This window comes from Muscardinus avellanarius, assembly GCF_963383645.1.
Source record: "Muscardinus avellanarius genome assembly, chromosome: 13".
NCBI classification, from domain to species: Eukaryota; Metazoa; Chordata; class Mammalia; order Rodentia; family Gliridae; genus Muscardinus; species Muscardinus avellanarius.
This window is the reverse complement of record NC_137799.1, coordinates 1,175,494-1,199,882: the sequence shown is the minus strand read 5'-3', so window position 1 is coordinate 1,199,882 and position 24,389 is coordinate 1,175,494. Positions and strand designations below refer to the sequence as shown.

General features: G+C 61.5%; 2 protein-coding genes across 2 annotated transcripts in view; both read left to right on the top strand.

Annotated features, from left to right (window-relative positions):
* Positions 1–17,824, top strand: part of RABL6 (RAB, member RAS oncogene family like 6) — a gene marked incomplete at both ends in the record, with an annotated part of 31,279 nt that extends 13,455 nt beyond the window's left edge. Inside the window, 12 exons of the mRNA XM_080709343.1 lie at positions 1,618–1,670; positions 2,379–2,470; positions 4,610–4,750; positions 5,127–5,232; positions 13,087–13,190; positions 14,466–14,788; positions 14,998–15,151; positions 15,924–16,139; positions 16,216–16,492; positions 16,624–16,795; positions 17,481–17,542; positions 17,630–17,824. Of these exons, the coding sequence (XP_080565469.1) occupies positions 1,618–1,670; positions 2,379–2,470; positions 4,610–4,750; positions 5,127–5,232; positions 13,087–13,190; positions 14,466–14,788; positions 14,998–15,151; positions 15,924–16,139; positions 16,216–16,492; positions 16,624–16,795; positions 17,481–17,542; positions 17,630–17,824 (1,895 nt within the window). The remainder of the gene's footprint in view (positions 1–1,617; positions 1,671–2,378; positions 2,471–4,609; positions 4,751–5,126; positions 5,233–13,086; positions 13,191–14,465; positions 14,789–14,997; positions 15,152–15,923; positions 16,140–16,215; positions 16,493–16,623; positions 16,796–17,480; positions 17,543–17,629) is intronic.
* A 3,554-nt stretch (positions 17,825–21,378) lies between these two features.
* AJM1 (apical junction component 1 homolog) lies at positions 21,379–24,036 on the top strand (the record flags this gene model as incomplete). The annotated part of the gene is made up of 1 exon (XM_080709041.1): positions 21,379–24,036. The coding sequence occupies one exon, from the start codon at positions 21,379–21,381 to the stop codon at positions 24,034–24,036; it is 2,658 nt and encodes an 885-aa protein (XP_080565167.1).
* Between the last annotated feature and the right edge of the window lie 353 nt (positions 24,037–24,389).

Sequence of the window (24,389 nt, the reverse complement as noted above, 5' to 3'; positions counted from 1 at the left end):
CAGAGGCCGACACCTCCCCTGCAGAGCCCAGAGACCCTCTTCCTCCTACCAGGGTAGGCTCAAGCATCCTGTCTGGTGACAGGCTGGGGGGTCCCCAGGACCCCCGTGCCCCCACACCTGCCTGCTGGCATCTCCCTGGCAAGCCTCACTCAGTCAGAACCAGGCTGGACTACAGGAGGAAGGGTCCCACGCAGGCAGGCGCCCGGCGTCCTTGCAGCCTTGAGATGCCAGCTCACCTTTCATCAGGAAGGGAGGCGCCTTGTCCTGCAGTAGAGGGCCTTCAGGTGTGAGAGTGGTTAAGGTGGTGGCCAAGGGTTTGAGGGCCAACAGTCAGTTCTGAAGGGAGAAGGCAGGCATGTCTGCTCAAGTTTAGGAGGCAGAGCTTGTGGGTAGGTATCGAGACGTTTCTGGAGGAGAGGGTGAGGGGAGCAGCCCAGAGCTTCTTACCTCCTTGGCCTCCTGTTCCACCAGCCAAGCCCAGGTTCGTGTCCAGCCCTGCCCGCCTGCCCCAGAAGTACTCCCAGAGCCACCTGGTAGCAGCTCCCCAGGGTGTGCTGGTTACAGGAACAGGCCCACTGGCCGATTGGCGCTGCCCATGCTCTGTGAGGGGTGAGGCCTGGTCTCCAGCGTGGAAGGCTAGAGAGGTCAGGCCAGACCTGCTGAGCTGGACCAAGGTTGGGGCTGACTCCCAGGTGGACCAGAGCATCTTGGGAATTAGGTGGAGGTTGGCACTCTACAGAAGTGAGCCCCAGTTTGTTTAAGGGGCTTCTATCTGCCCTGGAGTCCCTGGGTGGTGAGCAGCACCCCAGCCCACTCAAACATTCTAGGGCCAAAGGGAGAAAGAGCAGTGGAATCCAACTCATTATTACCCTGGAGCCCACAGAACAAGGCGTCAGCCTGCTGGGAAAGGCTTGCTATGAAGGCCAGCACCCAGGCTGAGCTGGCCCTCATGGGGTCAGCATCCCGGCCCACGCTTCAGCCAGGCCGAGCCAGGCCACGTCCTAGACCTTCCTCTCCTTTTCAAGAGCACTGGTGTCTGAAGTCTGGCTGTCCAAGGAGGACTGTTTCAGCCGTGTGTGGTGGCACGTGTCGGTAATCCCAGTACTTGGGAGGCTGAGACAGGAGGATTGCAGGGTCGAGGCCAGCCCTAGCAACTTAGCAAGACTGTTGCAAAGTTTAGAAAAGGGGGAAGGAGCCGGGGATGCAGAGTGCTTCTGATACCAAAAGAGAAAAGATTGTTTCGAAGCTCCCGCTCTGGTCACTCTGGCTCTAGGGCCCTTACCTCACACCGTGCCACCTGGGCCCTTCCTGCCCTGGATTTGGCCGTGAAGTACAAGGCGGAGTCATCAGGAGGGCCTGCTTCCCTTGGCGGCAGGCCTGGCCCACAGGGCTCAAGCCTAGCCTTCATCCGGGCGCTCTGCTTCCGCCCAGCTGCTCCGGTTGGCCTTGCAGCGCCGGCTCCTGTTTTCCCCTCTAAGGCTGAGTGACCGGGCAGCCTCTGGGTCGCCGCCGAGGCAGCTTTCCCTAGTGTGCCACCCCACAATTTTATTTGCGGGGCGGTGATACTGCAGACTGAACGCGGGCATTCTACATAATTTTTACTTGTTGTTCAATAAGGAAAATGCAAGAAGCGAGGTGACGGCCTGAAGACGGAGAACGACCCCCAGGAGGTGAGCTGCATCGTCCAGCTGGTCTGCGGCGTGTTCCCAGGCCCAGCCGCCTGGCACCCCGGGACCTAGGACTACCCCAGCCCTTCAGACCCCCTGCCTGCCCCAGCTGCGCACAGCCCCACGCTCCCCAGGGCAGAGGTGCCTGCCTTGCCTCTGGGCAGACGTCGCGTTGGGCGGACCGAGTTGTGTGAATGAGCCAAGCGGTCAGTGGCCTTTCCAAGCTCACCACGGCAGCCCCCCAGGTGTTGGCGGCCAGGCCACCCCTAGGAGCAGCAGGGAGTGCACGTGCTCTGGTCCCTGCCTCCCCAGCGTCGCCCTGGCTCCCTGTCTGCAGAGCGTCTCTTCCCTCTTCTCAGGGCAGGAAGGTGAAGGCCACGCGCCCCCGCCCTGCCCCAGTTCCTGTGCTCCAGGGAGTTCTGGAGCGCCCTGCAGGGCTCCCAACTGCTCCACACTCGTGAGCCTGGGGCGGCGGCGGCGGCTGGTCCTTGGGACCGACCAGGCAGGCGTCCTACTGCAGTCGGGCGCCAGCTGGCTTGTGTTTGCCCGGCCCTAAAAACAAGCAGTCTTGTCTCTGTTTTCTCCTAAGTGAAATGGCTGTTGTCTTTCTAGATTAGAAAAGTCCCAGTTGGCCTTTTCCAGGTGACTAAAGGTCCACATGGGGGACATGGCCTGGGACACAGACTTACAGCTGTTCCCCGCTGTTCCCAGGCGGAGTCCGAGATGGCCCTGGATGCTGAGTTCCTGGACGTGTACAAGAACTGCAATGGGGTGGTCATGATGTTTGACATCACCAAGCAGTGGTGAGAGGGGACGGCTCCCCTGGCGTGTGTGTGTGCGCGTGTGTGTGTGTGTGTGTGTCTCTCTCTCTCTCTCTCTCTCCCTCTCTCTCTCTCTCTCTCTCTCTCTCTCTCTCTCTCTAGGAATTGAACCCAGGGGGATTTTACCTCTGAGCTATACCCCATCTCTCTCATTTTTTTATTTTGAAACAGGCTTTTACTAAGCTGCAGAAGGCCTCATTAAATTGCTAAGGCTGGCCTCAAACATGAGATCCTCCTGTCTTAGCCTCCCAAGTACTGGGATTACAGGCGTGTGCGATCACTCGTGACTCCTCTGGCTTTCAGCACCACAGGACCTCACGGGCCAGTGTCTGATGGTACACAGCCAGAAGCCCCAGCTTGGAAGACTTGGGTCTGGCTGTGGGGTGGGCTCACGTGTGTGCTTCAGGCCAGTGACCAAGGGTGTGTCCTTCCCAAGTCCCCACAGTCCTGAAGACACCATCCAGAACTTGACAGAATCAAGTGGCCCTTGTGTTAGGGTCTCCCAAGACCTTCCCACTCAGTGGCGTGGAGGAGGACACACCAAGATGTAGGACAGCAGACAGGAGGAGTGAGGGAATGGCGGGCACAGGCACACAGACGCAGCAGGGCAGGAGAGCCCGCCAGGACCCGCCTTGGCCTCCACCCATCTTCGAGGACACCGAGGTGTCCCGGAGCCGCTGAGGCACAGCAGCTGAGGCCAGGCCCCTTGCCGCCAGCGGTGGTGCTCACAGTTGAGATGGCTCCCAGGTGCCGGCTCAGCCAGCCTCGCTGTCTTACCTGCTCTGCAGACACCAAAGACTAAACTTTTGTTTTTAGAGTCTTTTGGGAACCTGGGATTGAACCCAGAGTGCCACACTTTGCCACTGAGCTACATCCCAGCCCCAAAAACTAAAAAAATGCCAAAGGAAGCTGGATATATATATATATATATATATATATATTTTTTTTTTTTTTTTTTTTTTTTTAACAGTACTTATAATCCCAGTACTTGGGCAGCTGAGATAGGAGGGTTGCAGAGTCACAGGTTCATGGTCAGCCTCAACAAGTAGTGAGATTCTCCTCACCTTAGCAAGACCCTGTCTCAAAATGTAAATAAAATAGGGCTGGGGGTGTAGAATCCCCCTGGGTTCCATCCCCAGTACCACACACACACACACACACAAAAGCGAAAAGAAGCCAGATATAGTGGTACACACCTGTAATCCCAGCTACTGTGGGAGGCTGAAGCAGGAGGATGACAAGTTCAAGGCACAAGTGAGATCCTGTCTCAAAAAGGACTGGGGCGTTAGCTCCGTGTTAGAGCATTTGCCGAGAATGCATGAAGCCCTTCCTTGGGTCTAATCTCCTGTACCAGAAAACGAGTTAGACTGCCAAAGGAAAGCCTGCCTGACAACAGCCCGTGCTCCTCTTCAGAATTGTGCTCTGTAGTACTTAAGATTGAACCTGGATTGTCACACATACTGAGTCGGGCTCTGCCACTGAGCTCTGTCCCCGGCTCCCTCTGTTCACCACACGTGCTCCATGCTCATCTAGAGACTGTCACAGCTTCTGATGGGTCCTCGGAGGTCTCCCTGCAGATGCTGCATGTGCATGCCGGGGCCTTACTCCACTGCCTACATAGCACGCTGCTTCTATTTGAGGACACCTCCCCACAGTGAGAGCACTGGCCTCTACAGGCGGGGTGCTCAGCGTGCCCCTGGCTCGGGTGTGGGCTGGGCCTGCGGGTCCTCGTGACCAGTCTGGGCCGATGTAGCCACTACCAGTGGCAGGGACACCTGAGCAGTGGTGCGTGCGAGCCCAGTGCATGGGAAAAGACCAGCTGCAGCCCGGCTGGTTCACAGCAGAGGCTGAGGGGCACAGCACCCCAGGGTGTGTTCAGCTCAGGAAGACGCTGGGGACAGCAGCACTGTAGGCAGGCGTTTTGTAGGGACGTGGATGTGGCGCGCCCAGGCTCAGGGTGCGAGGACATGTGTGCCCTATAGGGAGGAGGTGGTGGGCTGCAGTGCCCGCAGTCCTTAGGCTCAGCCTGTGGTGCACGCTCGTAGACGTGAAAGGTGGGCCCGGTGCATGCAGCTCCCTCCTCGTGCCGGTGTGACTGAGGCTAAGATGCCTCTCCCAAAGGACCTTCAACTATGTCCTCCGTGAGCTTCCCAAAGTGCCGACCCACGTGCCGGTGTGCGTGCTGGGCAACTACCGCGACATGGGCGAGCACCGAGTCATCCTCCCCGACGATGTGCGCGACTTCATTGACCACCTGGACAGGTGGGTGCCCAGCCCTGTTCCCACAGGGCCTGCGCGGTGCTCCGGTGGCTCCGGGGAAGGACCGGCGGGCCCTCAGACGCTGCAGAAGCCGGGGCGTGTCCTGGCCTGTCTTGGAGACAGTGAGGCTGTCCTGCCTTGGGAAGTCTGGGCCCTGGATGAGGGAGGCAGACGGAAGCCCTGTGGGGTCCAAGGCTCAGGGCTCCATGGGATAACAGTGCTGTGAGAGGTGCCAGGACCACGGGGACGGCCTCCATCTTGTCCAGTTCCCCAGACCACCTAGGAGTCGCTCAGCTCTGCCACGTGCTGGAGGCCAGGAGGATGGGCGGCCACACTGCCCACCAAGGGCCTTTCTTTGACGTCTTTCTCCTGAAAATAGGCCTCCGGGCTCCTCCTACTTCCGCTATGCGGAGTCTTCCATGAAGAACAGCTTTGGCCTGAAGTACTTGCATAAGTTCTTCAACATCCCGTTTCTGCAGCTGCAGGTGAGTCCTCCTGGATGGGCGGGCAGCAGACATGCTCTTCTCTGGGCTCCACGCAGCAGTGGGCGGCCTCCCAAGCCCCAGAAGGCCACCAGCCAGGATCCCGGGGTGGAGCTGGGACACACGGCAGGGTTGCCTGGGGCCCATCCCCACCTCTGCTGGGCTGTCTGGGGCGGGGTGGCATGCCAGCTGTACCGCTCTGGAGGACTGCTGTCTTGTGAAGAGCAGGGCTGCGGGCTGCCCCGCTGTGAGAAAGCAGGCTCGCGCCTTGCAAGAGTGCCCCGTGCCGCCCCAACGCTGCCCTGCTCCGCTTTTCAGCAAGGGGCGCTCAGCCTTCTGGATTGGAGGTCACAGAGGTGGTGTGGAAGCTCCGTCACCCTTCACTCATTTCTCCCCGTCAGCCTCTTCTGTTTCCACGGTGCTTGTATCAAAGTCCAGGAACCAGCACCAGTCTCGTCCTTCCATGGCCAGTATCCCCACAGGACCCCATCCTGCGTGAGCATCACCCCTGCTCTTTGGGTCTGTGGCCTTGGCCATCGTAGGCCTGGAAAAATGTCTTGTACACTGTCCCTCGCTTGGGTCCAGCGGATGTTCTCATAACTAGTTGGTGTGGGGATTGAATAAGAGACTGCAGGCCGATCGTGGCGGCACACAATTGTAATCCCAGTACTTGAGAGGCTGAGACAGGAGGATCACAGGTTCGAAGCCAGCCTCAGCTAGACTAGTGAGGCTCTCAGACCACTAAGAACTTAGACCCTGTTTTCGAATAAAATACAAAATAGGTCTGGGGGTGTATCCCTAAGGTAAAAAAAAAGGCCCCTGAGTTCCATCCCCAGTACCACACACACAGAAAAAAAGACTGCATGCTGGGCGTGGTGGTGCACGCATTTGGGAGGCTGAAACGGGAGGATCCAGGTTCATGGCCAGCCTCAGCTACTTAGTGAGGCCCTCTGCAACTTAGTGAGGCCCTGCTTCAAAGTAAAGAATAGCTGGGCAAGGTGGCGCACGCGTGTAATCCCTGCGCTTGGGAGGCTGAGACAGGAGGATCTCACAGGTTCGAAGCCAGCCTCAGCTACTTAGTGAGGCTCTCAGCAACTTAGTGAGACCCTGTTTCCAAATAAAAATATAAAATAGGTCTGGGAATATAGCCCTAAGGTAGAAAGCCCGAGTGCCACCAAAAAATAAATAAATAAAAAGCAGGATGGGGGTGTAGCTCAGAAAGCCCCTGGGTTCAATTCCTAATACCACAAAAGAAAAAAAGGAAATAAGGAAGGACGGCTGCAGAGGCGAAGTCCTCTTCTTGATTCTTTGTATGTGTGTATGTGTGCCTTGTCATGGGAGGAGAGGAGTTTTTGTTTTTGTGGTGCTGGTTGAACTACACCCCAGCTCTATTTTATTTTTTATTTGCAAACAGGGACTCACAGAGTTGTGAGAGCCTCTTTTTTTTTGGGGGGGGGCGGTCTGGGGATGGAACCTAGAGGCATTTGACCTCCAAGCTACACCCCCTGCCCATTTTTTTTTTTTTTTTTTTTGGTGCATTGTAGTCATATATCACATTGGAGTACAAGACTTGAGAGGATATACAAGCACACATCATCCAATTAGCCCTCATCCAGCCACCGGCCTTGCCTCACAGCAGGCTCCAATGCCGGCCTCGCTGGCCCCAGCACCGGTCTAACCCCTCTGCAGGCTTCAATCCCGGCCTTGGAGGCCCCAGCACCGGCTTTTCCTCACGGTGAGCTCCGATCCTGGCCTTGCTGGCCCTGGCACCAGGCTAACTCCTCTGCAGGCTCCGATCCCGGCCTTGAAGGCCCCAGCACCGGCCTTGCCTCACGGCAGGCTCCGATCCCAGCCTCACTGGCCCCAGCATCAGCCTAACCCCTCGGCAGGCTCCAATCTCGGCCTCGGAGGCCCCTGTAGTGGCCTTGCCTCACAGCAGGCTCCAATGTCGACCATTGGCCCCGGCACCGGCCTAACCCCTCAGCAGGCTCCGATCTCTGTCTCGAAGCTCCAGCACCGGCCTTCCCTTATGGCAGGCTCTGATCCCGGCCTTGCTGGCCCCGGCACCAGCCTAACCCCTCAGCAGGCTCTGATCCTGGCCTCATAGGCCCCAGCACCGGCCTTGCCTCACGGCAGGCTCTGATCCTGGCCTCACTGGCCCCAGCACCGGCCTTGCCTCACGGCAGGCTCCGATCCTGGCCTCACTGGCCCCAGCACCGGCCTTGCCTCACGGCAGGCTCCAATCCCAGCTTTGCTGTGTCCGTCACCGGCCTCACCCCTCGGCAGGCTCCAATCCGAGCACCCTCTTCGCCCAGCCATTTGTCCCACGTTCTCGAGGGTGCGTGGTGGTAACATTCTGCCTCTGGGGTTATTATTTCAAAGGTTCCAGGTGTAATGCATCAGATCTCTGCCTCCCCTGAGTACTGGCCACTGCCATTGCCACTGCCTCCACCATTTCAAATCTTTCCCAAGCTCTTTTTCCACTCTGAATATTGTCCAGTGTTCCTAAGCATGCGTGACAGTAGCATTCGACATTTGGTGTAATTTCTCCAAAAAAAATAAGGTTGGTAGGATCCGATTTCTGCTTCTCCTGAATACAAGTCTCCACCACCATCACAGAGACCGCTTTTAACACTGCCTTTCTCCTTGGTCTCCGCTAAACTCTCTCTTTACAGGTGATGTCCAAGATTCTTAACAATATAGAGAAACAGCAGTCTTCCTTCATGGGGAATTTTTCCATAAGTTCCAGTGCATTTGGAAAAGTTTTGTCTGCATCTCCAGTGTCCTGGCATCCGCCACGGCTTTCTTAACTCCTCTCAGATATTTTTCCTCTTTCTTTTTCTTTTTCTTTTCCCTTTTTTTTTTTTTTTTTTTAAATAAGAGAAGACAGTATATGTGGTTTGAGGAGGTAGTAGGATCAGGCACTCAGTAGCACTGTGACCCAGTCGGTTTCCCCATGGGTTCAGCATGCTCCGCACTACTCCACCTGGAGCCCAGAGTCCCGCAACCCCAGGCCCTGGCTGGCGTGCCCCACGCGACCCCCGCCCAGGACCCAGGGTATGGGGCCCGGTTTCTCCAGGGGTTTGGCATGCTACGCGCGGTCTGGCCCGGGGCCCAGAGTCCCGCAACCTGGGCCCCAACTGGTGTGCCCCACGCGACCCCTGTCCGGGACCCAGGATACTGGGCCCAGTTTCTCCAGGGGTCTGGCATGCTACTCACAGTCTGGCCCAGGGCCCCCTGCCCATTTTTTATTTTTTATCTTGAAACATGGTCTCTGAGTTGCAGAGGTCCTCACTAAGTAGGTGAGGCTGTCCGTGAACCACAATCCTCCCGTCTCAGCCTCCCAAATGCTGGGTTTACAAGTGCACGTCACCATGCCCGGCTTGTGAGAGCCTCACAAGTGGCTTTGAATCTCCAGTCCTGTTCTGCCTCCTACGTACTCAGATTGTAGTGGTGCACTACCACGTCTGGCTCTCCCTGCGAGCGGGTGCTTGCAGTCTCTACCGCAGGGCGCGGGTTGCTAGACAGCACTGTGCTGGGGACTCACAGCACTAGCTTGAGCTTAGGACTCAGGTGCCTGGAGGCATGCAGGCCTTGTCTGTCTCTCTGGCTTGGGGGTGGTAGACGGGAAGGGGCCTGTGGGCGCTGCGTACAGGCACAGAGCGCCCACAGCCAGGACGGTTGTGTCAGGAGCCTGGAGTGCAGGTGCCAGTGGGCAGGAGCAGAGCTGGGCAGGCCCAGCTGCCCTCTGGGTCTGGACCATGGCCTCACCAGCAGCCTTTCTCCTGAGAGATGTCAGAGTTGCTTAAGAAAGTGAGGTTTCCCTCTTTCCTTGCCTTTTTTCTTTTGAGGGCCGTGAGGCTGTTGGAGGCAGGCCATCCCATGAAGCCATCATTGGGAGGAAGGTGGGGACCGGCAAGGTTCTGGGTACAGGCCCACGTAGAGGTCTTTCCTCCCCGTGTACTCCCAGTTCCTGCTTGGCTGCTCCACTCTGAAGCCGGGCCACTGGCCTCCAGAGGCACCTGGCCGAGCAGGGTGCAGGCCGCATGCACCTTCGCCGTGGAATGGATGCCTTCAGGCCTCCTGCCTGCCAAGAGTGTCCTGGAAGAAATGCCCAGGCTCCTTTGTTTTGTCCAAAAGTATTGCAAGCATACCTCTGAAAAATCAAGACTTTTAAACCATGCATGGTGTCACATGCCGTGTGTGTGTGTGTGTGTGTGTGTGTGTGTGTGTGTGTGTGTGTGTTACTGGGGATTGAACCCAGGGCATTTTATCTCCAAGCTACACCCTCAGCCCTATTTTTTATTTATTTTATTTTATTGTGGTACTGGGGGCTGGAACCCAGGAGCCTTATACCCCCAAGCTATACTCCCAGACCTATTTTATACTTTATTTGGAAACAGGGCCTCACTAAGTTGCTGAGAGCCTCACTCAGTAGCTAAGGTTGGCTTCAAACCTGTGTGATCCTCCTGTCTCAGCCTGCCAAGCACTGGGATTACAAGCGTGCGCTACCATGCTGGGCCTTTATTCTTCATTTTAAAACAAGGCCTTAAGCCGGGCGTGGTGGCGCACGCTTGTAATCCCAGCATTCGGGAGGCTGAGACCAGAGGATCGCGGTTCGGGGACAGCCTCAGCTACTTAGTGAGGCCCTCCACAACTCAGTGAGACCCGGTTTCAAAATAAAGAATAAAAAATAGGGCAGGGGGTGTAGCTCGGAGGTCAAATGCCCCTGGGTTCCACCCCCAGACCCACAAAAAAAAAAAAATAAATAAATAAATAAATAAATAATAAATAAATAAAACAAGGCCTTACACTGAGCGTGGTGGTGCACCCTTGTAATCCCCACACTTGGGAGGCAGAGACAGGAGGATCGCACAGGTTCTAGCCAGCCTGGTTTAAGAGACCCTGTTTACAAATAAAATCCAAAAAAATAGGTCTGGGAGTGTAGCTCGGAGGTAGAAGGGTTCCATCCCCAGTACCACCAAAAAAATAAAATAAGGCCTTACTAAGTAGTTGAGGCTGGCTGCAAACTTGCCATCTTCCTGCCTCAGACTACCAAGTACTGTGATGACAAGTACACGTTACCATGCCTGGCTAGCCTAATACTTTTCAACACCAGAATACCCAGAGTTCATGAGAAATTTTTTTTAATGCTGGGGTTAAACTAGGGGCATTTTACCTCTGAGCTACACTTCCAGCCCTGTTTTATTTTTATTTATTTATTTTTATGGTACTGAGGGTTGAACTCGGGCATTCTACCTCCGATATACACCCTCAGCCTGATTTTATTTTTTATTTTGAAACAGTCTTGCTAAGTTGCAGAGGGCCTTATGAGGTTGCTGAGGCTGCTGTGAACCTCTGATCCTTCTGTCTCAGCCTTCCAAGTACTGGGATTTCAAGCATGTGCCACCAAGCCGGGCATAGTGGTGCACACTTGTAATCCCAGCATTTGGGAGGCTGAAACAGAAGCATCACAGTTCGGGGACAGCCTCAGCTACTTAGTGAGGTCCTTTGCATCTCAGACCCTGTTTCAAAATAAAGAATAAAAAATAGGGCTGGGGGTATCGCTTGAAGGTAGAATGCCCCTGGGATCCATTCTCAGTGCCGCCAAAAAAAAAAAAAATAGTGTGTGCCACCACCCCTAGCTTATTTATTTTTTTTTTTATGTTTATGTTTATGTTGTTGTTGTTGTTCTGGGGATTGAACCCAGGGGAATTCTATCTCTAGGCTACACCCCCAGATTTTTTTTCTGGAACTGGGAATGGATCCCAGGACCATTCTACCTCTGCACTATACCCCCAGCATTATTTTCTTTTATTATTATTTATTTTGAAACAGGGTGTCACTGAGTTGCAAAGGATCTCACTGTAGCTGAGGCTGTCCATGAACTGCGATCCTTCTGTCTCAGCTTCCCAAATACTGGGATTACAAGCATGCACCACCATGCCTGGCTCTCAGGCCGTGTGTGTGTGTGTGTGTGTGTGTGTGTGTGTGTTACTGGGGATGGAACCCAGGGGCATTTTACCTCTAAGCTATATCCCCAGGCTCTCAGGCCGTGTGTGTGTGTGTGTGTGTGTGTGTGTGTGTGTGTGTGTGTGTTACTGGGGATGGAACCCAGGGGCATTTTACCTCTAAGCTATATCCCCAGGCCTAGTTTTTATTCTTTATTTTGAAACAGTCTCTCAGCCCATTTTTTGGGTGTGTGTGTGTGTGTGTGTGTGTGTGTGTGTGTGTGTGTTACTGGGGATGGAACCCAGGGGCATTTTACCTCTAAGCTGTACCCCCAGCCCTAGTTTTTATTGTTTATTTTGAAACAGTGTCTCGCTAAGTTGCAGAGGGCCTAAGTAGTTAAGGCTTTCCGAACCACTATCCTCCTGTCTCAGCCTCCCAAATGCTGGGATTATAAGCATGCCTGGCTCTTATTCTTTATTTTGAAATAGTCTCACTAAGTTGGGAAGGCCTCACTAAGTAGCTGAGGCTAGCCTTGAACCTGGATCCTTCTGTCTAAGCCTTCCAAGTATTTAGGATTACAAGTATGCGCCACCATGCCCAGATTTTTATTTTGAAACGGGATTTCACTAACTTGCAGAGGGCCTCACTAAGTTACTGAGGATGGCCATGAACTTGGAATCCTATCTCAGCCTCCCAAGTCCTGGGATTACAAGTGTGTGCTACCATACCTGGCTTATTTAAATAATTCAATATGCTAAATAGAACCTAAGCATGTGACTCTTAACTCTAGGTTTCTTTCTTTTTTCTTTTTTTTTTTTTTTAATTCTTTACTTTGAAACAGGGTCTCACTAATTTGCAGAGGGCCTCACTCAGTAGCTGAGGCTGGCCGGGAACTGCAGTCCTCCGGCCTCAGCCTCCCAAGTGCTGGGGTTACAGGTGTGCGCCACCACGCCCGGCTTATAGGTTTCTTTTGTAAATCACATTTTTATTTCAAAAGTGGAGCCCTCAGCCTGGCACAGTGGGGTACACCTGTAAACCCAGCTGCTGGTGATGCAGAGGCAATAGGCCGGCAAATCTGAGGCCAGCCTCGGTAACTTCGCAAGGCCCCGTCGCTACATAAAGCGTAGAAAGGGCTGGTGATGCAGCTCGGCGGCAGAACGTCCTTGCTCAGTTCCCAGGCTGCAGAAAGTGAAGTAGTGTAGGCCTCGCCTGCCTGTCACTGAACGCCCATTTACTCCCTCAGGGTCCTCGGTTTCGCTCCGCGTCCTTCTCGTGGATCCTTTCCGCTTGACATCAGCCTGACATGCACACTCCAGGTCTCTTAGTCTGTAGTTACTCCCACTTTTTCCGTGTAGCTTTCTCTGTGCTATCAACACCCACGTGGGTCTGGGCTGTGTCCACCGCCATGTCAGGACCCTGTTTCCTTCTCTAGTGGCTCCTGTCCAGCAGCCCTCTGTGGTGGAGGGACACAGTCCTGCTCCACTCCACAGCACCATGCACTCGTGGCCTGGAGTTCCTGTGGCTGCTGGGCTGAGCGCACATCTGTATTAAGCCACGTGGACTAGCAGCCGAGGTGCAGCTTGTCTTCAGGCCTGGAGAGCTGCAGTCCCACCGGGCCATGGCTAGCACAGCCTTCTGGCCAGAAGCTACCTCGGCCTCCAGGGCTGCTCGTGTGCTTGACCCCAGTGTCCAAGTGGCTGTCAGAGCCAGCGTGCAGGCAGAGCCGGGCGAAGCTGCGTCTGTGGGGAGCTCAGGGACGGCTGGGATGTGCCGCTGCTGAGACGAGCCTTCGGCTGTGTCGGCCTCTTAGCCCTCCAGAGCCATGTAGTGCAGAGAGAAGGGCTTCTCCACTGTGGATGGCGTGGCTCTGCCCTCTGAGCCTCACTCTTTACCTTCCCTCTATAGAGAGAGACGCTGCTCCGGCAGCTGGAGACGAACCAGCTGGACATTGATGCCACTCTGGAGGAGTTGTCCGTGCAGCAGGAGACTGAGGACCAGAACTATGGGATGTACGTGAGCTGGGGCTGCGCCTCCCCGGGCGACTGGCTGCACACATGTGGGCAAGTGACAGGCTTTGGGCAGTGCCCCAGGAGACGTGGCAGAGTGCTGCCCTCGAGTCAGCCAGGCAGCTTGAGAAGCCTTTCAGCCGAGACTGGCAGTGCTCTGCATGGGAGCAGCCTGGGGACGTGCCACCCTTAGCAGCCCGGTCCGGCCCTTGCCGACAGGTGCCCGGGCTGCCACTTGACGTGCCACCATCCCTTAGCCCGGTCCGGCCCTTGCCGACAGGTGCCTGGGCTGCCACTTGACGTGCCACCATCCCTTAGCAGCCTGGTCCAGCCCTTGCCGACAGGTCCCCGGGCTGCCACTTGACGTGCCCCCATCCCTTAGCAGCCTGGTCCGGCCCTGGCCGACAGGTGCCCGGGCTGCCACTTGACGTGCCACCATCCCTTAGCAGCCCGGTCCGGCCCTGGCCGACAGGTGCCCGGGCTGCCACTTGCAGGCTTGTTCCTGTCTTGAGGCTTTTTTATTATTAATGCATGATAAAATATTTAGAGTCAGATAAGCACATGTCTGCAACAAGTAGATTAAACCTGTAAATGGAGCCAGGCATGGTGGCACATGCCTATAATCCCAGTACTTGGGAGGGTAAGACAGAAGGATCATGGGTTCATGGCCAGCCTCAGCAACTTAGCAAGACTCTGTTTCAAAATAAGAAATAAAGTAGGGCTAGGGGCCTGTAGTTCAGAAGTAGACGTCTCTGGGTTTAATTCCCAGTGCCCCCCTCCCCCAAAAGGAAACCTGTCAACAGAGCTGCCCTTTCCAGGAATATCCCAGCCCCTCGCAGGCTCCTGGGGCTGCATGCAGACATGCCCTGTGGTGGCCAAGGCGCCCTGCACGCTGCAGAGCCAGTGCACACGCGGGCGGCCTGGACGTGGAGTGGTGCAGGCATCTGGACAGGGTCCTGTCTGTGTGTGATGTCCGCACTCCACCTCCTTGTCCAGAATGACCCATGCCTGCTGACCACCAGGTCTGCGGCCTCGGGCACCGCTGACAGCCCCAGGCCTAGCCCTGAGGGCCTCAGCTGGCTGTGGCTGCCACCTCTCCCTGGTGGAGGGAGCTTGGCTTTGGGAGGGCTTAGTGCTGGGCTGCGTGACTCTTGAGTGGCCAGGCTGCAAGTGTTCTGCCCCAGCCCTGGGGAATAGCACAGCTGGAGGCCCTTGAGCTCCTCAGGAGGACGCGGTGGGAGGGCTCCTCACCCTGCCTCTGCCTCTGCCCCTCCCCAGCTTCTTGGAGATGATGGAGGCACGCAGCCGAGGCCACGCATCCCCTCTGGCCGCCAATGGGCAGAGCCCATCCTCGGGCTCCCAGTCACCGATTGTGCCTCCAAGCACCATACCCACGGGGAGCTCCAGCCCCAGCACTCCCCAGCCTGCCCCGCAGCTGCCCCCCCACGCCCCCTCGGCCTGCGTCCCTGTGTCCACCAGCCCGGCACCTTCCCTGGAGGCCCCGGCGCCTCCCCCAGCCCCAGCCCCAGCCCAGCGGCGCAGCATCATCTCGCGGCTCTTTGGGAGCTCAGCAGCTACAGACGCGGCTCCTTCTCCTCCAGGTAAGCCCAGGAGCCGCCCTCACGAGGTGCACTCCTGGCTGCTCCCCGGCACCTCTGACCGAGGGCCTTGCAGACTGGAATGTGGTCTGTGCTGTCCCTGACAGGCTGCCCTCTTCCTCCTGGGAGGCTGTGGCCAAGCTCAGGAGGAGGCAGGGGCACACAGAGGAGTCAGGTGCCTCTGAGGAGAAATGCATGTCTGCTGCCCACAGAGCCGACCCCAGCTTCAGAGACCCCAGCAAGAGTCCAGAACGTGGAGGATTTTGTTCCTGAAGACGGCCTTGACCGCAGCTTCCTGGAAGATGCAGCGCCACCCAGGCAGGAGAAGAGAGTTGGAGCCGAGGTCCCACAGCAAGACAGCGACAGGTACTGGGCAGGGCTGGTGGTCCTGAGCAGGGGCCAGCTGGTGCCGCCAAACCTCATCACGCCCTGCTTGCTCCTGGTCTGTGGGACACCAGGAGCACGGACCAGGCCTTGTCGATGCTCGCTGGGCAGAAGTCAGCTGTAGGGACCGAAGCCATGCTGTGGCGAAGGACCAGGGGAGTCTGTGGGCCGGGTCTCACAGGACCAGCACAGGACCCCGGCCACCCCGGGTGGTTGGTGCAGTCAGCCTGGCCCTGCAGGAGGACAGGTCCCGGTCACAGGTGACTAAGGCCGACATCAGGCTGTGCCTCGTCCTGACAGCAGGACATTCAGCAGATGGCCGTCAGGCAGGAGCACCTGGGCACAGGCCTAGGCCAGCCCTGGGCCACCACCCAGCTCTTGTCATGTTCAGGCTTGGCACCAGTCTGCCAAGGGGCTAGAGGGGGGAAGAGGAGCTGGGCCTTGCCTTCTCCCCCGCCCTAGAGTGAGCGCTGCACTACCCCCTTTCCCTGGGGCTGACCTCAGTGCCCGCCCCTCTGGCCGCCCCTCTGCCTGCCTAGTGACACCACATCCGACGGGTCAAGGGCTCACCTGCCCTGAGCTGAGCTCTGCTCCAACTGGCTGCCCCACCGGATGCCATCTTGTTCTTCCCTTCCCTGCCCAGGAAGGCCTCCCCACCTGAACGCACACCCAGGCTGGACAACCCACAGGCAGTGAGGGTGGGGAGCGGAAACATGGTACCCCATGGCCTCTGATGACCCTGCTCCCTTTGCAGTGACGGGGAGCCCCTTGGAGGGAACCCAATGGTGGCAGGGTTCCAGGACGATGTGGATCTTGAAGACCAGCCTCGTGGCAAGCCCCTGCTCCCCTCAGACCCCATCCCCAGTAAAAACATCAGTCTCTCAAGTGAGGAGGAAGCTGAGGGGGTGGCAGCTCAGCCCAGAGTGGCTGCCCTAGCTCCCCCGCAATGCGTGGAGCCAGACACCAAGCGGTAGGCGGGGCCTGTGGCCTGGCCAGGGTGGGGCAGGGCGCCCCAGAGCGGACTCCGAGCCTGGCCCCTCTTGCAGGTCCTCCACAAAGGCTTCGCAGCCACAGAAGACCGCTCTGGCCCGAACCACCGCAGCCTCCCGGCCAGGTGGTCTTTCTGCCGGCCCAGGGCCAGAGAAGCCCAACGGCACCCAGCCCCCTGCCGAGCGCCCCTCTGGCGGACCAGGGGACAGGAAGGGCGAGCAGGCATCGTCCTCAGAGAGCGACACTGAAGGGCCCATTGCTGCCCAGATGCTGTCCTTTGTCATGGATGACCCTGACTTCGAGTCCGATGAGTCAGACACACAGCGCAAGGTGGTGAGGACGGCCCCCGAGGGGCAGACTTGCAGAGGGACCCATGTTCTACCAGGGGCCTGGCTGCTCGCCTTGCTTGGGAGGTCCCATGGGGTGGGGGAGAGACACGGCCCCATTGGCCTTTTCTGCTCCAGGATGAGTTCCCCGTGAGAGAAGACCTCTCGGATGTGACCGATGAGGATGCCAGCCCTGCCCAGCCTCCCCCGCTGCCCAAGCCTCCTGTGCCCTCCTTTAGGCTGAAGGACGACACGGACCTCTTTGGGCTGGGTCTGGCGGAGCCAGGCCCCAAGGAGAGCAGCGAGGAAGGTGGGCACTCACGGCAGCCCGAGCCTGTGCACGCCGGCCTGTCCTTGTCCCAGGCCAGCAGGGCTCGGGTCCCCAGAGTACTGAAGCCTTTTTGCACCTCCTGGCATTGCCAGGACCAAGGCAGACACATGGCCAAACCTGAAATCTGTGGTGTGGCCCAGTGCTGTCCAGCCAGCAGGTGCTGAAGGCCGTCCAAGGCCAGGGCCGAACGGCTTGTTGGTCTCTGGAAAAATCTTCCCGCCCGATTTGGGGGCTGCTGTGAGTCTGAGAGTTCTGCCAATACCCTGGTCTGGCAGGTAGCCCAGGCTGGGCAGCTGGGGGCCGCATAGGTCTGCTGAGCGGCCAGAGCTGAGAGCTCTGGTCTATTCTGAATTTGTCCTGCAGTGGGCGGAGCTGTGTTCTGCAACCGGAGCACATGGAGCTCTGCTGGGGGCTCATGGGCTGGGCTGGCCCGGCCCCCCACTCTGCTTTAGGCCCCTGCCCAGCAGCCCGAGCCCGGGCTGTACCAGCAAGTCCTTAGCCCTACATGGAGAGGAAGGAGTTTCTCTCCCGCCTTTTCATGGCGTGTTGGGTGGCACTTAGACCCCAGGCCGCCGTGTCGGCAGGCCTGACCAGGATCGGGCATCTGGGCTGACATGTCCACACGGGTGGCATGGGCAGGATCTGCGGTGTCTTTCCTGTGCAGATAAAGAAGGCAGAGCCCCCTCCAAGGAGAAGAAGAAGAAGAAGAAGAAGAAGAGCAAAGAGGTGCGGCCCCTCCCTCTGCTGGGCCTGGCCGCCTGGGGCGGGCTCCACTCCCACAGCCCGTCACTGCTGCCCTCCTCACCTCCCCAGGAGGAAGACAAGGCCGCGAAGAAGAAGAGCAAGCACAGGAAGAGCAAGGACAAGGAGGAGCTCAAGGAGGAGCGGAGGAGGACCAAGAAGCCGCCTCGCAAGGCCCGCAGGGCCGAGGAGGAGCTGGAGGCCTTCCTGGGGGGTGGGGCTCCCGGGGGCCGGCACCCTGGTGGTGGGGACTATGAAGAGCTCTAGCCCCGGCCCCCATGAGGGCAGCTGACTGTCCTGGGGGGCGGGCTGCCCGCACACAGCCCAGGACCACCCTGCCACCAGGTCCCAGGCCTGGGTGGTGGGAGGCCCGGAGCAGGGCTGTGGGCTCTGCAGGGGGGCGGCAGGGCCGCAGCTGGCTTGGCAGGTGGTGCCCTCCTCGGGCAGGGCTGCAGCCAGTCCTCAGCGTTTCTCAGGGAAGTGACAGTTCGAGGAGGGGGACCCCGCAAGGCCTGCTTACAGCGGCAGGCTGTGGGGCCGCTCGGCCTCTTGGACGCCCAGCCCCTGCCTGCCCTCCCACGCTCTCCAGGGCCACAGCATGCCGACGGCTCTGCTTCCTGCCGCGAGGCTCATGAGTGCCCAAGTGCAGGAGGGAGCTCGCAGTGCAGGGCAGCGCCTGACCCCAGGGTGGTCGGGCCTCCTCTGGTCAGCAGCAGGAGCACCGCTGCCTCTCCTGGGAGAGGGGCACTGCGGCCTGCCACTGGCTGCAGGTGAGCCCGGCTACAGCTGGGCGCCCTCGCAGACACTCCACTGACCATAAAGCTCTTCAGTTTTACTACTGCGTGTGTGTCTCATTCTCGGCTCCCTGAGCCGCCCGGGGTGAGGCCAGCCCAGTGCACGCTGCGCCCAGGTGTCCTGCAAGGCTGCAGAGAGGAGCAAAGACAGGAGTGGAGGAGTACCAGAAAGCCAAAGGGCCTGTTTGTCCTGATGCAGCTGGCCTCTAGGAAGGCATCCCAGCAGTGCTTCCAGAGCCTTCCACAGCCCCAGCTTGGCTCTGGGTGTGCTGTACCCACAAGGCCAGGGGCCCAGCCCTGCGAGGGCAGACTGCCTCCTGGGCAGCTGCCTGGAGTCCCCAAGCCCCCAGCAGCCAGCAGTTCCCTGCCCCGCCCACCACAGCCAGGTTTCCATGAGAACCCTGCAGGGGCCAGCAAGCAGCACATGCTGGGATGACGTTAGGGCGAGATGCCAGGCTGCCCACATCACAAACCCTTGAGAATGCCCTTGCATCCACAGCAAGGGCCCCCTGGCGTGGATGGGTCCACATCAAATGGGGTGGGATGGGTCCACATCAAATGAACTTGCCCAGGCCTGGGAAGAGATGGGCAGGACCTGGGTCTCACGGGAGCAGGGCCCTTTCAGAGGAGCTGGGCTGGCATGAGGACATCACCATGTGGCTTGTTAGACCTTCCCAGTAGGAAGTGGGCAGTGGCAGCCACACTGGCCAAGACAGGCCATGGGCCCCATTCCAGGCTGAGCAGGCCATCTGGTCCCAGATGCCTGCTGACATGTTGGCCTCTCCAGCTCCACAGTGGACATCACCTGGGAGGAGGCTGGTGGGGCAGGGAGTTTTCCATCTGCTCCTGCTTGGGCCTAACCCTGGGGGCTTGGGGCTCCTCTAGGGGCCTGCTCTGAGGCCCTGCCAGGCTGCCAACTGTGCCAGCAGGTGCCCAGGAGATGGGCTGGCTGGACCTGCAGGCTTTGGACCACGAGGCCTGTGCTCTGGGGGTGCAGCAGGAGCGTGTCACCCTTCAGCTCCCATTACCCCAAAGCAGAGCCAGCACAGACCACTTGGATCCCTGGCCCTGCATGCACTGCCCCCACCGGGTGCGGCCCCTTTAAGTGCTGTTCCTTTAGCTGCCATTGGAGGCAGCACTGAGTAGACAGGCCAGGATCAGCGCTGCTGCCTGGAAGCTTCTGCCGGTGCCGGGCGCAGCAGAGCCGGGACACAGTGGAGCCGGTTTGGGGTCGTGCAGCCCACCCTGGCTCATCTGGCAGAGCTACGCCCAGGTAAGATACTAGGGTGGGTTGCCCGGCACACACAGTCACGGGCAGAAGCTTCCTGAAAAGAGGGAGCATCCCCCACCCCCAGGCAGCAAGCCAGGCTGGGGCCCCGAGATGGCTGCCCCAGGGCAGGCCAAGTCAGGGTTGCCGGGTGGGGAGGGCTGCTCGGCCAAGCACAAGAGCTCCAGAACACCCAGGGTCTTGGAGCGGTCCACCCACCCCATCCCCACCGGGAGGGTGTCACGGAGCCCAGCTCCTGACGGCCGCTGCTGGCAGAGCTGACTGCCACCTCCCTGGGGCGGAGCCTCACACCAGCCCAGATTCTGGCCTGGCCTTGACCTTAGGATGAAGGAGGGGTCCGACGACGGGTGGGCAGGAGGCTGGGATGAGGACACGGTGGGCTGGGCTCAGTGACCCTGACCCCCAAAAGCAGCCCTACTGGCAGCAAGCCCCTTGCACACCTGGGACAGCTGACCTGAAAGGCCCATGCACCTCCAGTCCTGTCTGTCAGGTGAGGGCAGTCAGCCCTCCCCGCATTCCTCCCACTTACCCGGAGCAAGCGAGGCAGGGGAAGGAAGAGAGAGCTGTCACCACCCTCTGACCCCTCCCAGCCACCCCAGGCTCGGGGACCACAGAGGTGCTGATGACCCATATCTGAGTGTGAGCCTGGACCCAGCCCAGCCCTCGGCTCAGGGGCTGAAGCACAGGTTTCCATGGAGCCTTCCAGAGCCAGCGTGGGGAGGGCCCTCTCCTGGGAGGCCGTGGGAGCTCTCCCTCCCCCCCCCCCCCGGCAGCCTCCTGGCCCGGTGCTAGTCAAGCACAGGGGGAGAGGGCAGTAGCACCCACGTGGTCCTGTAGACTAGGCCTGGCTCTGGGGCCGTGCACACGCTGGCGGAGGGGAGCCCACGTGCATGTACGCAAAGCCGGTGGGAACTGTGCTCTGGCATCCTCTTGCCTGCCCCATCAGCTTGGTGAGTTTCAGTCCCCGTGGTTCATGTCAGAGGAGGATTCTGCAAATGGAAGGGGGCTTTAGAACCCAGGAATGCTTTTCGGGGGCATTTTTCTGGCAGGGGCACACCCAGAATGAAGGGACTCAGCCTTGGACTCAGCTGACTGTCCCTAGCCCCTGCAGCACTGGGGGAGGGCGCTCAGCGCTCAGCCAGGCTGGGCCCCCGGCGGGATGGGTGGGGTTAATTGAGACTTTGTGCGGGACTGGCTCAGGCTAGAGCCGAGGGATCACTGCAGTGGTTACTAGGAAGAAACTGCGGTCCCGGGCTTTGTAGAGCCGGCACCTGCCCTGTGAGCCCAAATGAAGCTGAAATTAGCCCATCATTCCAGCTGTGGGCACCAGAGGGCAGCAGTCCTAGGACCACATCCCCATTCTATTCCCCAGCCTGGCAAGCCGGCCAGTCAGTGGTCACTGGCACGGGAAAGGGAGGCCCAGGGGCTGCGGTGGGAAGGCAGGGGCCACTGCAAGCTCAGCCGTTCTGGCTGACCCGGCCGCCCGCTGGCTGGACAGCGGGGTTCTCCCTGCAGGTGCCTCTGAGGTCAGCATGGAGCAAGCACCGGCAGCCTCTGCCAAGGCCTGCAGCCAGGGCTGCTTCGCCCCCTGCGCCCCAGGTAAGCCGGGCCAGGGCGCGGGGTTGGAGGGCAGGGGCCTGGGCTGCAGAGGGGGCTGCCCTGACCCGCGTCTCCCCCCAGGGCAAAAGCCCCCGAAGGCCGAGTGAGCTGGGGCCGCCAGCCCGGGCACGTCTTTTAAGATGACCCGCACGGACCCACCGGACCTGCTGGTGTCGACCGTGTACCAGGACATCAAGGTGGCGGCCCCGGGGCCTGCGTCCAGGCGCCAGCCATGTGAGCGGTCGGTGGCCAGGCCTGCCGCGCCCGCGCCCTTCAACAAGCGCCACTGCCGCAGCTTCGACTTCCTGGAGGCGCTGGACGCGCCGGCCATGGAGGCCGGCCCGGAGCCGCCGCCCCCGGAGCCCGCCCCGCCGCGCGCCCGGGCCCGGGACGGCGAGCCGCGGCGCCGCGCCCGCTCCAAGAGCGCGCCCCGCGCGCCCCCAGGCCTGGCGCCCGCGCCCGCGCCCGCCTCGCCGCCCGTGCAGCCGCGCCGGGGCAGGGAGCCGCAGCGCGCCGCCCGGGCCGAGGGCTCGCCGCGCCGGGAGCCCGCGCTGCGCGCGCTCGCCAACGAGCTGCACCCCATCAAGCTGCAGCCGCAGCGGGGCGGCCCGGGCCGCATGGCGCCCCTGTGCGCCGCCCCCGGACGCTGCGCGCCCCCCGAGCCCGCGGGGCCGGCCCCGCACGTGCGCTGCCGCCTGGACATCAAGCCCGACGACGCGGTGCTGCGGCACGCCGCCCGCGCCTCGCGGCCCTGCGCGCCCGCCGCCGCCCCGGCCTGGGCCCGCGCCGCCCCGCCGCCGCTCGGCCTCCCGGGGCCCGGGCCGCGCACCCCCACGCCCGGCGACTCGTGCTGCGCGGGCCCGCGGGCCTTCGACGGCGACCACGCCGGCCGCCGCGGCCCGCCCTTCCCCGCGCCGCCGGGCCCCGCCCAGTTCTTCTACACCGCGGAGCCCGACGGCTACGGCGCCGCCCTCGAGGGCTCCTGCGCGCGCGCCTTCCCGGTGCGGGAGCCGCCCGCGCGCGCCCGCCCGCCCTGCGGCCCCCGCCCCGCCGCCCGCGCCTTCTTCCCCGAGGACGGCGGGCGCCACCGCGAGCGCGGCGTCCTGGCGCGGACGTACCCGTACCCGCGCGGCAGCCCGGCCTGGGCCGACTGGGGCCCGCGGCCCTACCGCACCCTGCAGGCGGCGCCCGCGGCGGCGCCCGGCCCGCTGCTGGCCTCGTGGCACGGCGGCGCGGGCAGCAGCCCCCCGCGGCTGGCCACCGACCGCCGCCACTACTCGCGCTCCTGGGACAACATCCTGGCCCCGGGCCCGCGCCGGGACGACCCCCTGGGGCGCGGCCGGAGCTACGAGGACCTGCTGGGGCGCGCGGCGTCCCCGGAGGGCCGGCGCCCGCCCGTCGTGGTCAACCTGTCCACCTCGCCCCGGCGCTACGCCGCGCTGTCGCTGTCCGAGACGTCTCTGCCCGAGAAGGGCCGCGCCGGGGACGGGCCGGGCCGCAGCTGGTACGTCACGCCCGAGATCACCATCACCGACAACGACCTGCGCCCGGGCGCGCGGGGCTGGGGGCGGCCCGGGGCGCGGGCCCGGCCGGCCGTCCCCCCCGCCGCCGCCGCCGCCGCCGCCGCCGGCCGCCAGCGCAGCCTCGAGCAGCTGGACGAGCTCATCACCGACCTGGTCATCGACTCGCGGCCCGAGCCCGCGGCGCGGCGCCGCGGCGCGCCGGACCCGCGGCCGCCCGCGCTCGGGCCCCCGCGCTCGCCCCCCGCCTCCGCCGGCAGCGCGGAGGAGCCGGCCGGCCCGGGCCCGGCGGCCGCCGCGTCCCCGGAGCCCAGCGCCGACGAGGACGACCTCCTGACCTGCTCCAACGCGCGCTGCCGGCGCACGGAGACCCTGTTCAACGCCTGCCTCTACTTCAAGTCCTGCCACAGCTGCTACACCTACTACTGCTCGCGCCTGTGCCGCCGCGAGGACTGGGACGCGCACAAGGCGCGCTGCGTGTACGGCCGCGTGGGCAGCGTGTGCCGCCACGTGCTGCAGTTCTGCCGCGACTGCGGCCCGGTGCACCGCGCCTTCTCGCGCATCGCGCGCGTGGGCTTCCTGTCGCGCGGCCGCGGCGTGCTCTTCCTGGGCTTCCCGAGCCCGGGCTCGGCCGACAACTTCCTGCGCTTCGGCCTCGAGGGGCTGCTGCTGTCGCCCACCTACCTGTCGCTGCGCGAGCTGGCCACGCACGCGGCGCCCCTGGGCGGCTACGCGCGCGAGCTGGCGGCGGCCGGGCGGCTGTACGAGCCGGCCGAGTGCTTCCTGCTCAGCGTGTCGGTGGCCGTGGGCCCCGGCGCCGCGCCCCCCGGCGCCCCCGGCCGGCCCGCGCCCGCGCCGCGCAGCCCGGGGCCCACGGTGCGCAAGTTCGCCCGGGTGGCGCTGGCGGCCGGCAGCCCGGCGCGGCCGCCCCCGGCGCGGGCCCGCGAGCCGGACCTGGAGACGCTGATCCTGACGCCGCCGCCCGGGACGGCCGGCCTGGACCAGGACGGGGAGGCCGGCCGGCGCGCGCGCGAGGTGGCCTTCATCCACATCCAGCGCGAGCTGCGGCTGCGCGGGGTGTTCCTGCGCCACGAGTTCCCGCGCGTCTACGAGCAGCTCTGCGAGTTCGTGGAGGCGAACCGGCGCTTCACGCCCACCACGATCTACCCCACGGACCGGCGCACCGGCCGCCCCTTCATGTGCATGATCATGGCCGCCTCCGAGCCGCGCGCGCTGGACTGGGTGGCCAGCGCCAACCTGCTGGACGACATCATGTGAGCCGCGGGGCCGGCCCCCCGGGCCCCCCCTCACTCGAGACCCGCCTGGTCCGCGCCGGCCCCGTCGGTCCACCCGGGGCGCGCCCTCCCCACCGCGAGCCCCTCCCAGGATCCCTCTCCTCCCCCACCCCGCGGGGCTCTCCGGACTCCCACCGCCCGCACCCAGCTCCCCAGGACTCCTTCCTCAGCCAGCCCTGGGTCCTCACCCTCGGTGCTCCCCGCTGGGAGGCGGGGCGGGCCTGAGGACCCCCGGGGCTCTGCCACCGCACAGACCCCACCCGCTCTGGAGGAGGCCTCCCCAGCTCTAGCCGCCCCCTCTCCTGGGTCGAGCGCCCGGGTGGACCGAGCCTAGCT